General features: G+C 48.7%; 1 protein-coding gene across 1 annotated transcript in view; it reads right to left on the bottom strand.

Annotated features, from left to right (window-relative positions):
- MMP24 (matrix metallopeptidase 24) overlaps window positions 1–17,305 on the bottom strand; it is a 42,674-nt gene extending 25,369 nt beyond the window's left edge. Inside the window, exon 1 of the mRNA XM_053926591.1 lies at window positions 17,054–17,305. Coding sequence (XP_053782566.1) covers window positions 17,054–17,293 — 240 coding nt within the window. The 5' untranslated portion in view covers window positions 17,294–17,305. The remainder of the gene's footprint in view (window positions 1–17,053) is intronic.
- Window positions 17,306–17,780: the final 475 nt, after the last annotated feature.

Genomic DNA, 17,780 nt, shown 5'->3' on the forward strand with positions numbered 1-17,780 from the left:
TTTTATGTTTAAAACATGTTTTTCATTACAAATCGTGGCACAGGATATCAATACTTCTTGCAGGTCCCCAAACACTGAATCTCTTTCATGCCTTCGTACATCTCCCCTCCAGCTTGATAGTATGATAGTACTTTATAGTTTGGCAAAAGCCATTCATTATTTTAAGGTTCAGCCCATAAATTACACTTCTGGAAGATTTCCCTCACTCCCCAGACTAAATTATTTTCTCCCTCTTCCGTGCTCCCTAAATCCCCTAGTATAGATCATATAGATCTTATAATATTGGGCTCTAATCATTATGTATCAGACTCAGAGCTGCTCAGGGGAAGAGTCTGAGATTTACTCATCTCTATATGAGGTCTGCCCAGAAGGTATCCAGCCATGTAATATAAAAAATAGAGACATTTATTGAAGAAGATACAAGATATAAGAAACATTGTACATAAGACAATGACCTGGTCCCCTTCAAAGTAGGCACCTCGGGACCTCACAGAGTTCTCCCAATTGCCATCAGCTGCCCCGTTATATTTTCCTGAATCTCATCGACAGTCTGAAGTCTCTTCCCTTTCAAAGGTGATTTTAGTTTTGGGAAAAGCCAGAAGTTGATGAGCGCCAAATCTGGGCTGTAGAGGGGCTGAGTCACCTGGGTAATTTGATGTTTCACCAAAAAACTCTGCATGACATGTGATGGATGAGCGGGCATGTTGTTGTGATGAAGCTGCCAATCACCAGTTGCCTATAGCTACAGCCTTCTGAATCATCCGAATAGTTTCCGTGGAGGAATGTTCAACCTTAATGCAAAATTTAATGCAGATTCATTGCTTTACTCCATCATTTGGAATGTGACAGCCACACAGTACACATCCTCACTCAACAGCGTCTACCTCCCCCACTGACTAGTACAGTGAAGTCATCATTGTTCATGCATGTGCATTCCAGTCCACTCTCCTTGGCTGCCAGGTTACATCGATGTTGTGCAAACCATTCTCGTTATATTAACAATGGCTGAACTTTTTCTGGACAGACCTCATATATCCAGAGCTCAGGAAGTGCCTGACAAATGGTAGCTGTTCATTATGTCTATTCAACAAACATTATGGGCACTTACTACATGCCAGGCACTGTGCAAGGCATTGGGGTTCCAAAGAGGAATAAGGAGCTCAGAGCCAGCAAACAAACCCACCGTGAAAATGTAGCACTGAAAATCTGGTGTGTGCAGGGTTCTATAGGAGAACAAAAAGGGAGTGTCTTAGCCACATAGGAGACGGAGAGAAAGGAGACCTGGGGGGAGGCCTCCAGGTGGAGATGGGATCTGAGCTAAGTCATGTTGGATATAAATGTGTAATTGTCTGGAGCTGTGGGGGAGCATGGCACATTCTGAGCAGTATTTAAAATGGCTAGAACTTCGGGGCAGGGCTGTGTGGTGAAGAGTGGAGAGGGTTGGAAAGGAAGGAAGTGGAGAGAGATGAAATGCAGGGTGTGACAAAAGTAGCTTTACAGTTGTTCATAAGGAAAATAACACGAGAATGAAGTCTGTGTTTTGCATAGTCACAACTGTAAACCTACATTTGCCCCACCCTATCTGTGTAATTATCTGTTCACAAAGTGGACAAGTTACAGAGAATCATTTGTGACTTGACGGTGGCCTCGGACCAGCCAAAACACTCTGGTAAGACGTCGGGTCATGGACACGACAGGGCGGCCGACGAGCTCCCCGTCCATTCACCTAGGTGCTCCAGCTTCTCAGTCCAGGCTATGTTATGTCACCAAACATCAAGGCTCTTTACCCCTCACAGCCAGCATGTCACATCATGTTCTCTTTCTTTACGGAAATTTAATGACGAATTGTTGGGTGGTGCCCTTACCCGTGTAGCTCAGTGGGTTGGGCCTTGTCCTGCAAAGTGAAAGGTTGCTGGTTTGATTCCAGGTCAGGGCATGTGCCCAGGTTGCAGGCCAGTCCCCAGTGGGGCCTATTGATATTTCTCTCACACATCTCTCCCTCTCTTTCTCCCTTCCTTTCCCTCTCTCTAAAAATAAATAAATAAAAATATATTTTTTAAAAAGAACCATTGGATTGAGTAAACAGGGCAGTAGAATGGTAAAGAGTCGTGCAGCCCTGAGATCGAATCCTGACTTCATCACTGGCCAGCTGTGTGATCCTGGGCAAATTGAGTTTCTGTTTCCTTATTTGTAAAATGTAAACAATAGTCCCTCCTGTACAGGATGGTTATTAAGATGAAATGAACAAATGCACCTGACATAATCACTCAAAAAGTGTTTGTTATCTCTTTGGATTACATGCGTTTTGAAATCTAGTCATCTTGCCCTCCCACATTCTCCCTGGACCAAGAGCCAGTCGCCGTGGATCCTGTGGATGGTAGCACATTGTCACGGTCAAGGCTACTTGCTATAATGACCTATGGACATGACCTCTCACACAGCACTGGGGGCACTGCACAACAGCTGACTTGAGCTGTGTACCCTTCACCCTGTCACTCATCTTCCTTACGACCAGGCACAATCACTTTCCGTCAAACTTTAGCTTGAGGGAATTTTTTCCCTGCAGGAGATTCTGTATGGTTTTTGGTTTCAGAAAATGACCATTGGGCAACCCAATGGTTTCCCCTTTTGGCCTTTCTGCCAGGAATCTTTCAGCCAAATTTATAGCTTAAGGGTTAAGCATGGCGATGCTTGGAAGAAGCTATTACTTTTCTTTTCTTTTTTTTTTGACCACCAAGTTATGTTTCATCCTTAAAAGTCTTACTTAAGAACATTGCTTCAATCTGTAAACTGCTGCAAGCCTTCCAAAAATTGGTGAGGTGCAAATCTAAAACAAATCCGATTCCTCTCTAAAAACTCCAACTAAGATGAATTATGGCATTTGGGAAATGGCTGGGGCTCCTTGGACAGATACCACTGGCAAACCAGGCAGCCAACTGAGTATTTTTTGAGTGCCTACCTCTCAACTAGCATGGAATTGAAGAATCTTCTCTCCTGCCCCCTTACTGCTGATGGTAGGAGATAGGGAACAGGGCAATGTTAGCATAAACCCACTCCCGCCTTCTAAGGCTTTGGGAAATTAGAGTAGCTCCTCCTCAGTAAAGGGCAGCCTGACTTACCCAGCTCCTTTTCTGGGATGCTCCAGCAAGGAGCATCTCAGAGCCAATCAGGAACCATTTTGAAGGTCACAGAGTCCTTCTCAGCAGCGACAGGGTTTAGGATCTAAGCCCTCAGGTGCTGGGTAAATGTCTGGGTTGGGACCAAACATTGGAATGGATCAGCCTTCTCTGCTTCCTTCCCAGTTTCACTGGGGGCAATCCTCAGAGCTCAGGGGCAGACGCCTAAGAAGGGACTTGGGAGTAGGAGGGGCCGGTCAAATAAATGACAGCTCTAAACCAGGGAGCGGGGTGTTGAGGTAGGACCTGGTGCATGTGCATGTGCGTACATGTGTGCACACGTGCACATGTATGTGTGTCCGTGTGTGTGTGTGAGAGAGAGAGAGAGAGGGTGGGAGGCCAAGGACTGTGGATTAGCCACCAGGCAATTCCAACTTCTGCTGCCGGACTCTGCCCCTGCCACTCACTTGCTCTGTGAGCCAGGCCATTCTCTGACTGCTCTGGGCAGAAACCCCTGATGGTGAAGCAAGTCTTCTACGCTCCCCCTTCATACCAATTTCAAAACATTCCCCGCCCTTTCACACTTCCAGGCTCTTCCTGCTGCCTACAGAGCCCATTCTCTTTATGTGTACTAGCAAACTCCTTCAGGTCTTGCTGAAATGTCATCTCCTCTGGTGAACCTTCCGTAACTCTCCCCGGCAGAGCTGGTGGGTACTGCTGAGTCCTGCAGTGCCTTACTTCTCCACCACCCTAAACACAGCTGCCAAAGTCTGTCACATCTGTTGGCTGATGTGTTTTCCTCAGTAGATTGAGTTCCCGAGGAGCAGGGACTTCATATTTATTTTTGCATTTGCTATAGTACGTAGCACAGTGCCTGGCACAATAAATAATCACTGAACGAACGAACGAACGAATGAACAGTTCATCTGGGAGGCTCTGTCTGGGTAATGGGGAAGGGATTTCATCTGGGAAGGTTTAATGAGCAATACACAGGAAAGCACCAAGCACAGGTCTTGTTGTCTATTAGAGGCTGAAAACACCGTTTGTGGAAATTCAATCTATTGTGGTTTGACTTCTTTGCTTAATGAGGCGATAGGCTCCATTGTCCCATCTGAAAAAAAAAGATAAAATCCACTAAAGGAAAAATCTCCACTAAAGGAAAAATGAACTCTCTTTCATCTTTTTACACCTGGACCCATTAATCAATCACCAGCCACGTAGAAGTCTGACCTTTACAGCTCAGTGAACCGACTCTGAGATGTCTGTCACCCTTTAAGTGCTGGAAGAGGTGTAAACCCAGAGGGAAGTGAGAAAAATCTCAGAGTGCAGAGCAGGGACCAAAATAGCTGGGCTGCACCAAAGATGTAGAGCTCTCACACAGCACAGTGTGATTGGTCTGCTGGCCAGAAGGCGGGATTTTGGTTCCTGAGAAGCCAAAGCTGAGACATCCAGGATTAGTGGTAGGCAAAGGAGAGAGCAGAGAACAACAAGGAGGAAAAAATGTGGCCCGAAGAGGGAAGAGAGTGGCAGACAGCGGAGGTGGTGGCAAGATTAGAAGTAGCAATGGAGGCAGCAAGCAGATCAACTGGTGGTGCTGCTGTTCGCTCTTGGAAAACAGACTTGGCCACGGCATGGGGGGAGGGGACAGACAGATCGGTTAAAATTGTGTGAGCCCCTGGAGCCACGCAGGAGCATCATACCGGGTTGGCGGGTTGGGTGTGAGCCCAAAGCAGGCTGTAAGGTCTGGAGAAGGAGTGGGACAACGGTCAGGATCCTGTGTTGGACCAGAAATGCAATGGAGGAGGTGTTACCAGAAAGGCCAGAGGTGCAGTCCCTTCAGAAGGACCAGGCAGGAAAGTGTCAAATTTCAGAGCATGGGCTAGAATGAGGGAGAAAGAATGAAGGAACTTGATCAAATAGTTTGGGCAACCAAGGTCATATCCAGGGTGATGACGTCACAGGAACAAGGCATTAGTCTCAACCATGCATAGGCGGTCTGAGTCCAGGCCTAGAGGCTGCACACGTAAAGGGACAGTGACGGGCCAGAGCATGGCTAAGAGAGGGCGGCCAGGAACATGAGAAACCACCACGTCCTGTGAGGGAAGACGAGGGGTTTGTAGGCTGGAGAGGAGAGGGCTGCAGGTAGCATGCCAGTCTTTGAAAAGCCAAATGGCTGTGGATGACGGAGGTACTTCTGTTCTGGTTGGCACAGGATGCAAAACCAGATCAGCAAGGGAGATGACAGGGTACAGATCTTGACTCACTATAAGAAATGACTTTTTAACAGAACTGTTCTGATTATAATCACAATGATAATAGCTACTATTCTTAGAACACCCACTGTATACCCGGCATTGTGCTAGGCGCCCTAGCATGCAACGGCCCCACGAGGCAGGAATTCTGATCTCCAAACTGTAGATGACGAAACTGAAGTTCAGAGAGGCTCGTGAGTGGCAGGATTCAAACCCAGCCAGATCTGAAACCCGGCATTCCTTCCTCCTTATCACACAGTGTTGTAATCACGTGTTGAACTTCAAGTCTCTTCTTCTGGACTACACAATGCCTGAGGGCAGGGCCCACAGTCTGTCTTCTTCCCCATCGTATCCCGTACCTAGCCCAGGGCTTGTCACAGGTACATATTATTGAATGAAAATGAACTGAGTATTCAGGGCGAGTGATCGCTGGGCAGAACTTGCTATAGAACAGGGTTTCTCAGCCTTGGCACTATTGGCATTTTGGGTCAGATAATTCTGTTACAGTGGGGAGCTGTCGGGGGCACTGTAGGATTTTAGCAGCATCCTTCGCCTCTACCCACTAGATGCCAGATGTCTCCAGACATGGCTGCAAGTTGCCCTGAGGTGGGCAAAATTGAGAACCGCTACAATAAAGGGATCCCATATAGGGCTGCCTTGAATAGCCTCTAAGGCTCTTTCAACCCTAATTCTGTTTTAGAGAAAGCACTAGGCTTTCAGTCGATAGCATCCCAGCATGAGGCGCAGAGTGAGAGCTGGTTTTCCTGTTTGGGCAGGTGGCCGTGAGCAGGCTTGGTACGGGTGCGGGGTGTGGATAGCAGTGAGGAGCTAGACGGCTTGAGACGTTTAGGGTCATGGTTAAGAGCGTACACTTTGGAGACAAACCGTGCTGGGTTTAAATCCTAATTCTTCCATTTACTTGTCCCACAACCTCAGCAAATTATTCAGCCTCTCTACCACTCACGTCCCTTACTTGCATCATGTCATTAGCATGTGCCTCATGGAGTGGTTGTGAAGATTAAGTGACATAATATGGGGTATTAAGTACTCAGCGAAAGATGGCAGTAATAATGGCTGTTATTTTCCTGATAGATGACGAACAACTCCAACACCTCGCTGTACTGTGGCCCCAACACTGAGAATACGTTCCTCTGTGTGTAGTTCTGTGTGTCGTGGGTTGTCAGCATTGCATCATCTGGGGAGCTTGTTCAAAGTGCACATTCCCAAACCTGAACTTAGGTTTACTGTCAGACTCTCAGGTTGGGAATTGGGACTCTGTACCTAAGGTGAGTAGGTTGCCTACTAAAGTTTGAGAACCACTGCAGTAAGGACTTTTGGGAGTGATGGTCCTGTACCGTGAAGAAATGTATCACCTTACCCTGGCCGGTGTGGCTCAGTTGCTTGAGTGTCGTCCTGTAAACCAAAAAGTCGTGGGTTTGATTCCAGGTCGCGGGGCACATGCCTAAGTGGCAGGTTTGGTCCCTGAATGGGGCATGTGCAAGAGGCAACCAACTGGTGTTTCTCTCTCACATCGATGTTTCTCTCCCACTCTTTCTCCATCCCTTCCCCTCTCTCTAAAAATCAATAAGCATGTCCTCAGGTGAGGATAAAAAAAAGAGATATATCACCTCTAATTTACTAAGGCAAAAAGTATGTTACCCACTTAGAAAAGCCTTCTATTAAAAATATCCAGCTCCTGCCCTCAGTGCCTCGGCTCTGCTCCCATCCTTGGTCCTTCGCCTGCCCATCTCCTTGGCCAGTCCTAACTTCAGCAAATGGTCCATCAGTTCCCCAACACTGGGACTCCATTGAGTCGCTGCATACTAGCATCAAGAGTGGGCCAAGATCATCCCACCCCACCCACTGCCACATTAGCTCAGTCCTTCCAACTGGGCTTTTGCCTCAGTTTCCTGGTCTGGTACTCAGGTCCTAAGGTGAGATGGCTCTGATCCTAATCTGTTTTCAGCATCTCAGATTCCTTGCCTGATTCTCAGTCTCTAGTCCCAAACTCCGATTGCCTAACTTTGCTCTTTCCAGCTGAATGTCCTTGGCGATGACCTAACTTCTTTTTCTTTGCCTGTTCAATTGAGGACAATACAAGAAGGCTTGTAAGGAGGATTAAATGTGATGATGCACTGTGTAAACTAATGGTCCTTCAAGGAAGTCTATATCCTAATACCCCCAGCTTGTGAACCTGTTGCCTTACACGGCAAAGGGGACTATACAGATATGATTAACTTAAGGACTTCCGTGGAGAGAGATAATCTTAGGTTATCCAGGTGGGCTCAGTGGAATCACCAGGACTCTTACAATGGGGAAGCAGGAGGCTCAGAATTGGAGATGTGAAAGTAGGAGAAGATGTCAGAGTAATGCCATTGCTGGAAGGGGCCGCAAAGCCAGGGATGTGGGCGGCTTATGGAAGCTGGGAAAGAGACAGTGTGCGTTCTCTCTAGAGCCTCCGGAAGGAATGCTGCCCTGCCGACACCTTAAGTCTCGTAAGTCCCACTTGACCTTCTGACCTCCAGAACAGTAAGATAAATACGTTTGTGTTTTTGTAAAGCCACTAAATTTGTGATCATTCATTTCAGCAGCAATAGGAAACTAAGGGATGCATGTAAGGTGCTGAGCAGATCTTGGCGAATAGGAAGCAGGCTCCCAGTGTTAGAGTCTGTATTCTTCCTCCAGCACTCACCAGTGACAGATTGGCTACCTTCGGTGACGCCTCAGAGATCAGCCCTATCGCTGTGCCGTTTGCTCCATCCAGCCTCTGTCCCACCAAAACCCTGCTGCCTCCTTTACTCACACAACTGAGGGCCCAGCCTTGCCGCTGAGCCAATTTTTGAACACTTCAAACTTGAAGGCTTAACCATTCAGGTATCTAGAAAATATACCGGTCAGCAATACTTAAAGGGCATCTAATTTAACATGCTTGTTTGGCAGAAGAGAAAAATAAAACTCAGAGAGGGAGAAATGACTTATCCAAAATCACAGAGCAAGTTGGTAGAGGAACTGAAAATGGAGCCTAGCACCCTGCCTCCTTAGGGAGGGTTCTGTCTGTCACGCTACACCCTCCCCACTAGCTCTGGTTTGCCTCCAAAACTGTGTCTTTCTTTCTTTCTTTTTCTCTTACAGCCAATCTAAAAAGGGCCCTCAGGATCGCCCACAATTCCCAACTTAGTTTCTTGACAAACACCTTAATGGCACAGTGTTGCCTCTTGGCTGCCACCGGCTCTTGAGTGGGCGGTAAGTGCACTGGCGGGAATCCCCTGGCATCCTGCACAGTGTCCTTGGCCCACTCCCAGGAGGCCACCACAAGCCAGACAACCACCATGCCCAGGGCGGTGGCACATGTGGGGTTTTGGGTCAGCCCTGGGATGTCCAAGGCTTCCAGTCTTGGAGAGGCCTACTCCCAAGGCCAGGGGCGTGGTGATGCCCTCGTTCACTCTCTGAGAAGTGAGGATCCATCTCCCTCGCCCTTCCCAGGGCCTTCCAGCAGACGTGCCAGTGTTCTGTCCCCTGGGGCTGGACTTCAGGATGAATTAGAAAAGGGAAGAGGGAAGACAAAGATCACAGTCAGGCCTTAGTTTCTCAACTGTAACAGGCAGATGGCTGAACCAGATAACCTCTAAGTAATCATATAAAGTTCTATTATTTTAGCTTAATTGGATTCAGTGTGGAGCCGGCCTTCTGGTTCCTCACCACCAGTCTTAAAGTCCAAGCTCCTTAGCGTGGCACTCAACACGCTTCACAATCTGAGGCATTTGCACCTCTCCAGCCTTATCTGCTGTGTTTATGTCCTACCCTGTTATTGCCCACCCCGAGGACCTGCGACTCTAGCTACAGGCCTTCGTGTGTTGCCAGAACACATCCTGCAGGTTCCTCCCTCTGTGTCTTTTTTCATTCCCTCCTCTAGAATGTTCTTCCCAAATGCATTCTGGCCTCTCCTGGATAAACTATTAAATATCCTACAAAACGCAACTTGATTGCCACTTCACCTGGGAGGGCTCCCCAGGGTCACCTGGACTTTCTCCGTGCTCCCAGTGACATTCTATGCAGCCCGCACTAACAGCATGTCGTGTTACATTACAGATAGTGGTTTACGTGTCTATCACCCCCACTGACTCTTCCTCATGCAGCTTACAGCCTGGTGGGGCAGTCAGACGTGGAAAGACGGACGGTTTCCTTGTGAGAAGTGGCATGAGGGAAAAGGAGAAGCAGCTGTGACAGTGTATGACAGGGGCTGTGGCCGTGATGTCAGGGATGGCCTCCCTGAGGATGTGACATCTCAGCGGAGACCTGTGTGTGGAAGAGGTAAAGGTGGAATGATGAGCATCCCGGAAAAAAGACTCTCCTATTGAATTCCTGAGGTGGGAAGGAGCCTGAGTATTAGGCCAGGGTGGCTGGTAAAAAGGCAGCCGGGGAGGTGGGCAGGACCCAGTGACGCAGGGCCTCGGCCTGGCGGGTGCTGGCTACACGGGGGTTCATAATACTATTCATTCTACTCTCGTGTGCCTTTGGAATGTTTCCATAAGAAGAGCTAAGAGGAAGAAGTAGCAGCATAGGGGTCGTAGTTCAGCCTTTATCCTAAAAGTTATGTTAAGCAAGGGGAGGGTGGGAGGAACATGATCAGATTTTTTGTTTGTTTTTAATTTTTTAAATTAAATATTTCAAGCATCCAAAAGCATACGAAATAATAAAACAAACACTGGATAACCAGCAACCAGCTTCGTTAAATCTCAGCTTCTGCCATATTTGCTTCAGATATGACTGATTCCTTATAGATTTATTTTTAAAAGGTCACTCTGGCTGTTGTTTGAAGAAGGATTAGGGACAGGAGAGAGAGGCTGATCAGGTGGGAAGCTTCCGAAGTCCCGATGAGATGAGCTGGAAGCTGAGACTAAGGTGGAGGCAGCGGAGGCGAAGACAGTAGACAGAGGGAAAAATCCACTCAGGAGGTGGGGTTCCTGGGGCTTGGCGATTAATTCTGTTGAGGCAGGTAAGGAGAGGAAGAGGTGGAGGGTGACTCCCATCTTTCTGACCCTGTGTTTTTGGAGCACAGAGAACTGTGCACATGAGTGTTTATGGAATAGAGGTGCGTTTTTAAAGGATCACTGCAACAAAAGTTGTCCATGACAATGTCTTCTTTCTCTCTACCTACTTAGTTATAGCAACATGGCATGATCTTGGAGAAAATATTATCTTTTATATAGATGGTTTTGCTGTTATCCTATATATCATTAAAGCCTAGTTCAAAGTCTGCTTTTAAAATGAATGCATGGAGCATTGATGAAGAAAAACTGGTAAAGGACTTGAATGGAATCAGTGCTGAAGTCCAGAGAACGCAGATGATTTGCTCTCAAGTCTTTCAGCTGGAGAGGGCCAGAGTTGGCGTTCGCGGCGTTCAGCCACTCACTAGCTCCTGAAACAGGTGCACAGACCTAAGCTGAACTAAGAAAGCTGAAGGCATCCTGGGCAGGGGCCCGCGCCCAGAGCAGCTTCAGAAAAGGCCCCAGTGCTGTCACATCCACATGGCTCTGACCAGGTCACTTCTGTGCTCAGAAACCTTTAATGACTCCCCTCAGCCTCTGGAAAAAAGCCAGCGTCACAATCTGCTCTCAGCCTCCCTTTTCAGCATCTTCTTCTCATACTCTTATTGGAAATAGCAAGAAACTTGACGCCCCAGACACAGCGCATTATTTACTGTCAACTACACATGCCACACACTTCTGTGGAGCCTTGGTTCGTGGTTTTCCTTCTCTTCGGACTGCCCCTCTCACCATTCTCTATCCTTTTCTTCCCTCAAAGGCTTATCTTCAATATCTACCTTCTTCCTAAAATATTCCCTGACTTCCCCAGCCTCAGCAGGGAACCTCATCCCCTCCCCCTTCAGTGTTGCTCCAGACCTTGTTTATGCCTCCAGCATGCGTTCATTTATTCTTCCAAAAGGGTACTGATTTTTTAATGTATCAAGCACTACTCAAAGAAGTCAGTGGTGGACACAGGCAATGACATTAATTTCAAAATGTTCATCAAGTGTCTAGAATGTGCCAGGCACATGTAGGTACTCAGGAGACGCTGGCTGCAGTCTCCTAAGAATTCAGTTCCTCTCGTTTTGAGTTCAAATTATACCATGCCATGAGGCAAAGCACTTCTTAGATTAATATCTTTGGTACGATTATCATTTACTTTTACTTGCTCTAGAACGACCTCGTCAAGGACTGGAGTGGGACATGCCTGAACGTGGAAAGAATTGGCTAAAAGGCTGTCACAGTTACTCAGGACAGGACAGATTAGTGTAGTGGGGAAAGCGCTCAGACCAAGGACAGAAAGTCTAGTTCTGACCTTCTCTTTACTGTTTATTAGTTACACATGGGTCCTGGGCAAGTATAGACTAGTCACATCACCTCTCTGAGTCTCCGTTTGCTCTTTTCTTTTTTAAAAGATTTATTTATTTATTTATTATTATTATTATTATTATTATTATTATTATTATTTTAGAGAGAGGGGAAGGGAGGGAGAAAAGGAGGAAGAGAAATTTCAATTGGTTGCCTCTTGCATACCCTCAATCAGGGCCCTGGCCTGTGACCCAGGCATGTGCTCTGACTGGGAATCAAACCCATGACCTTTTGGTGCATAGGCTGATGCTCAGTCCACTGAGCCACACCAGCCAGGGCTCTATTTGCTCTTCTATAGAATGAGGACAATGTGTTTCCTATCTACCTCGTGGCATTGCTGCCAGGATCACGAATGTGTAAAGCACCCTATAAGAATAAGAAAAACCACAGTAATAGTGAAGTAAAATGAATTAAAAATATAGCCCTGGCTGGTGTGGCTCAGTGGATTGAGTGCCGGCCTGTGAACCAAGGGGTTGCCGGTTTGATTCCCAGTCAGGGCACATGCCTGAGTTGTGGACCAGGTCCCCAGTAGGCGGCATGCAAGAGGCAATCACACATTGATGTTTCTCTCCTTCTCTTTCTCCCTCCCTTCCCCTCTGTCTAAAAATAAATAAATAAAATCTTTAAAAAAATACATGGCACCTATATTCAAGTTAAGCAAAAGGAAGAGCTGTCTAAGAGTGAGAATTATTTTTTTGGACAACAATAAAGTTATGCTGGAGGCCATGATCACAGTGAAATAATTTTGGCTTGGGAATCTGATAGTGGTTCTTAATAGGCCTACCCTTCCCCTAGGCTCATTCAGGGCTCTAGCTTTCCTTGACTACAGATACAAACCAAAGAACATTCTCCATCTGCCCAGAGCAGGCCCCTCAGACTGGTCTAGAAGGCAGGAATTCATTATGCCCTTGGACCAGGCGTCACACTGTCACTTATGTGGCCTGTTTTGATTGGCTTGTCTCTTTCTGCCTGTACTGATCTTGCCCTGAATCAAATTGGAAACTAGGAGGTCAAAACAAAAACAACAACAACAAAAAGACTATCTGTGGGGCATTCTACTTGGCTAATAAGAGAAAGGGATGCTTTAAATAAACCAAACACAGGAAGCCAATTAGAGAATAGGTAGGAACCCTCCTCCCCAATGTGCAAAATGCAAAAGAAAGACTCAAGAAAGCAAAGGAAAAAACAGACTGAATGAAAAAAAAAATTGGGGGCTTTGTCTTTTGGTAATGAAAGATCAGAGATAGGGAGCCCAAGGCCAAAGATAGTGAAAACGCTTTCAACTAAGAAGCCAGGAAACCAGGGAAAAGTTCTAGTTCTGAAGCACCTACTTACTGTCAGGCTTGGTGCACTTGGGCAATTCACTAATGGCAATTCAAGAAGCATCTGTTAAGTACGACTACGTGCTTACTTGGTGGTCTCTAAGGTCATGGTCATCTCTCTCTCAATTCCTCTTTACTGTACGTCACTGTCACTAGATGACAGCCTAACTAATGGTTATGAAAGAACTCAAGGGTGAAATTGTGGAACCACCGCTAAAAGGAATAACCTCTCTTTCCACTGAAGGAGGGACAGATAGACATTAAGTCCTGTCCTTAAGAAGGGTTTTAGACAGGACCTGGCGATCACATGCCCATGAGAGTCTATTTCAGACCCATGCAACTCTTTGGGATCAAGGATAGAGTAGAATCAATGAATGCTTGAGTACTTAACAACGAGTAGTGAGAGTTGGGGATTGTGTTAGATCTAAAAACATAAAGCATTTTGGTTAGGGAAGGTCCTGCCTGAGAACCATAACTCCCCCCACCAAATAATTTGTTTTCTTTTTTTTAAAGATTTTATTTATTTACTTTTAGAGAAAGGAGAAGGGAGGAAGAAAGGGAAGGAGAGAAACATCAATATGTGGTTGCCTCTCATGCACCCTCTACTGGGGACCTGGACTGCAACCCAGGCATGTGCCCTGACGGGGAATTGAACTGGTGACCCTTTGATTCGCAGGCTAACTCTCAATCCACTGAGCCACACCAGCTAGGGCTAAATTTTTTTTTTTTTTTTTTTTTTATCCTTGAGGAGATGCTTATGGAGGGGAAGAGAGAGAGCGGGGGGAGAGAAACAGCAATGTGAGAAACATTGATTGGTTGCCTCTTGCACTCACCCCTACTGGGCACCTCTCCTATGTGCACCAGCTAGGGATGAACATGCAACCTAGGCATGTGCCCTGACCGGGAACTGAACCTGTGACCTTTCAGTTTGTGGGGCAATGCTCCAACCAAATGAGTCACACTGGCCAGGTAATGTTTAAGTATTTAAAAAACTTAAATGGCAAACTGTCTGGAGCTGCCTCAAGTGTTCCCCTGAGAAGACAGAAATAAGTGACTAGAAAAGTCAAGGAAAGTTTCCTGGAGAAGCAGAGCTTGTGCTGGAACTTTGAGGAGAGGCTGCAGATGGATTGGTGGAGGGACAGACATGAACATCATGTGTAGATGTCCAGAGAAACCTGGGTAACTGTCTTAAGATAAAGGAGAGACAAGCCTCTCTGGACTAAGCGTGTGTATTGATGAGCAGTGGGAAAGGTGGTCCTCGAGTGAAGAGGGAGGGTGGAGTCAAACTCCAGAAGCTTCAAAAGACAAAGAGGAGTAAGCAACATATCTGCTAGCTAAAAAAACCCCACTATTTCTATAAGGTGTCAATCATGTGATCTACTAGTACTCAATAAAGGGATAATTAGGTGCAAATACGTTGAGAGAAGCAGTGGATATAATTCATCTATCAGAAAGTTTTGGACAATATATTAGGTACTGAAAATGGAGTCATTACGGAATTCAAGGTGGTGTTTTTCTCATAGCCTGAGAACTCACTTAGAGATAGGGAACAATGGATGGAAATAAAGGGTCACTTCTCTAAATGAAAGGAGATTAAGAGTGGAGGGGCCCCCTGGAGACTAGGCTGGGACTTGTTTGATTTAAATTTTTTATAAGTGATCCAGAAGAAGTGGAGCGAAGTGAAAATTTCAGGGCTGCGGATCATGTGGAGCCTTTCAGTTAGGGAAATGCTTGGTTAAGAGAGAGGGTGAGAGCTGAAGGGAAGGTACTGAAGGAGATGCAAAGTGGCAGATAAACGTCAGTGTGGGGAAATGAGAGGTAATGCACTCCGATAAAGTCCTCCACGTGGAGGGTGTTGTGTTCCAGGCTATCAGTTCTGACCCAGGAAAGGGATCCGGGAGCTAGGTTGTTTCCTAAAGGCAGCGGCCTAACGTGTCGCGGTCAGGAGACTGACAGAGGGACTGGCAGAAGCGGGAGGGGACCTGAAAACCAAAGAGGAAATCAGCCTTCCTTTGTGCAAGACCACAGGGTCCCACATCTGGGGACAACGGTCGGGTTTATATCCGTTGAAAGTTAGGGCCCAAGGATAACTAGAAAAGGGCAACGAAAATGACCCAGAGGGTGACTACGGCTATTCTAGGGAACGCCTGTGTCATACGAGGGAGACTTAAGAGAGCAAAGACAAAGGCTAAGAGGTGGAACAGTCAAAGCCTGTAAAGCTAACAAGGATAAGGAATGGGCACACATAACCTTCTCTCCAAATCCTGACGCATTCACGTAAATAGCCTCTTAATGCTTGAAATATCAGAGGAATAAAAGGGTTTCAGAGCAGAGATCATCTGGCCCTCTCCCTTCCTATTCAAGATGGTAAAATCCATGCCTATAAAAAGCAAGGAAATGGCCCAAGGTCATAGAAACCACCGTGGGCCAAGGTTAGATTAGGACCCAGGCCTCCTAAATCCCAAGTCAGGGTCTTTCCACTTCACCCCGTGCACTCAGGAAGACTAGAGGAATCTGCTTTTTATAGGGTATAAACCTATAAAATGTGTTATGTTGAGATATAATAAAGATGAAAACAAAAACGGGCTAGGTAAAGTTTTAACTAAAAGTCTGCCAGCTATTGTGAGATCTTTAGACGACAACCACCAAATGCAGCTAAAGAGACTTTCTACCTGCCCTCATGTTTTTGGATCGTGTACTTCTTTGAGAGTCTGAAGAACGCTATGGATTCTCTTCTAGGAAAACACATTTGCACACACAAACACAATTTTGCACAACATTTCAGAGTTTATGACCCCCTGAGCTCCGTGCTCAGTCCCTACTCTGGCAGATTCTTGTGAACAAACAGACTGCCTACTTCAACAAGCACACTCAATCTCAGGAGTTACGAAGGCACTGACTCTGGCTGTCTTCAGCAAAAAAACAACTATCTCGACCAATGGCCCTCACTAGAATTGCAGACCTCTAGGTTGGAATACGCCAAAGAAATTACCCAGTCCACTGCCCTCACGCCCATGCGATACAGAATAATGTCATGCCTAGGTGAGAATCCCAGCTCCATCACTCACTAGCTTTGGGACACTGGGCAAGTTACTTAGGTTCTCTATTCCCACTGAAGGAAGGACAGGTGGGCATGTAAAAAGGGGATAATAATTACAACTATCCCCTAGGTAGCTATGAAGATTGAGTAAGATACTACTAATTCACATACAACACGGCACCAGGCCTGGCACACAGTGAGTGCGCAGTAAAGGGTAGCTGGCATCATTGTTACTATGCATGTACCTTCGCAGGTAGTGTGCATGTATCCACCCAATCCCCTCTTGGAGCTTTTGCTTGCACATGCCAGTGATGAGCAGCTCACCGCCTCCTGAGCTGGTTGAGCAGCTCTGATTGTTACAAACTTCTTCCTATATTGAGCCGAAATTTGCCTTTTTGCGACGCCTACCCCCAACCCTGTTGGCTCTAGTTCTGCCCTGTGGGACCATGCACAGCAAGTCTGTCCTTCTTCCACGTGACAGCCTTCAGATGTGAAGACAGTGATCCAGTCCTTCCCGGTCCCCTCGCCCCCCACCCCTATCCCATCCTTTTCTCCAGCTTGAGTATCCTCGGGCTCTCCTCCCAACCCGCAGCAGACTGGCTGAGCTTACTATTTACTCCGAGGCGTTGTACGGTTTCCCTCACACACACAGTCCTGCAGGCCACACACCCCACCGCCAGCCCCACACTCCCGACCCTCCCGCGGCGCCCTCGCCCGCCGCCCCTGTCCGCGGTGCTGAAACGGCCCCGGGGCCCCGCGGCCTCGGCGCAGCCCTCCAGCCCCGGCCCGGGGACCGGGAGCGGACCCCGAGCGCGAATCCTCGAGTGCCACCTCCACTCCCCAGCGGCGGGCGCGGCCCGGCCGGCGCCGCCCCCCGCCCTGCCCGGAGGCCCCGAGCCCGCGCCCCGGACCCGCGCTCCAGCCCCACCTGCCCGGCGAAGGGCGCCTCCGCCTCGGCCGCCCGCGCCGCCGCCGCCGCCCGTTCCTCGGCCCCCGCCGCCGCCGCCGCCGCCGCCGCCCGCGCGGCGCCCGGGAGGCAGCAGAGCGCGGGCAGCAGCAGCAGCAGCAGCAGCAGCCGCCTCCCGGGGGCCCGCCGGCGGCTCCAGCGCGGGGCCCGGCCCGGCGGCGGCGGCCCCGGCGCGGCGCGGGCGCCCCGGCTCCTCGGCATCCCGGTGGCGGGGCCCGGCCGCCCGGCGGCGATGGCGGCAGCGGCGGCGCCTCCGGCCGGGTCCTCCCGCTGCAGCCGCTGCGGAGCCGCCGAGTCACGGCGCCGCGGACACGCGCCCGGCCCGCCTGTCTTCGCCGCCGCCGCCTCGGCCGCCCGCGCGCCCCCGCCTCCGCGCGCCCCGCCCCGGCGGGGGGCGGACAGGGGCGCGGGGGCAGCACCTGGCCGGACCGCGGGGCGGCGGCTCCCGACCGGCCCCGGGCGCTGGTCGCGGAGCGGGGCTGCGGAGGAGGTCTCGGGGGCCGAAAGAGCAGCTCCGGAGGCAGGGTCCGGAGGGTGGGACTGGAGGCAGGGGACCTGCGGGGCAGCCCCGAGGGAGGGGCAAGAGGCTAAACAAATACTCCTGGAGACAGAACCACGTGATGGCTCCGGGGTGCAGGGTCTGAAGCCAGAGGACTGGCCCCCCAGGAAAGTCCGAGGGGTGGCGGGC

Source organism: Desmodus rotundus, chromosome 6, assembly GCF_022682495.2.
Source record: "Desmodus rotundus isolate HL8 chromosome 6, HLdesRot8A.1, whole genome shotgun sequence".
NCBI classification, from domain to species: Eukaryota; Metazoa; Chordata; class Mammalia; order Chiroptera; family Phyllostomidae; genus Desmodus; species Desmodus rotundus.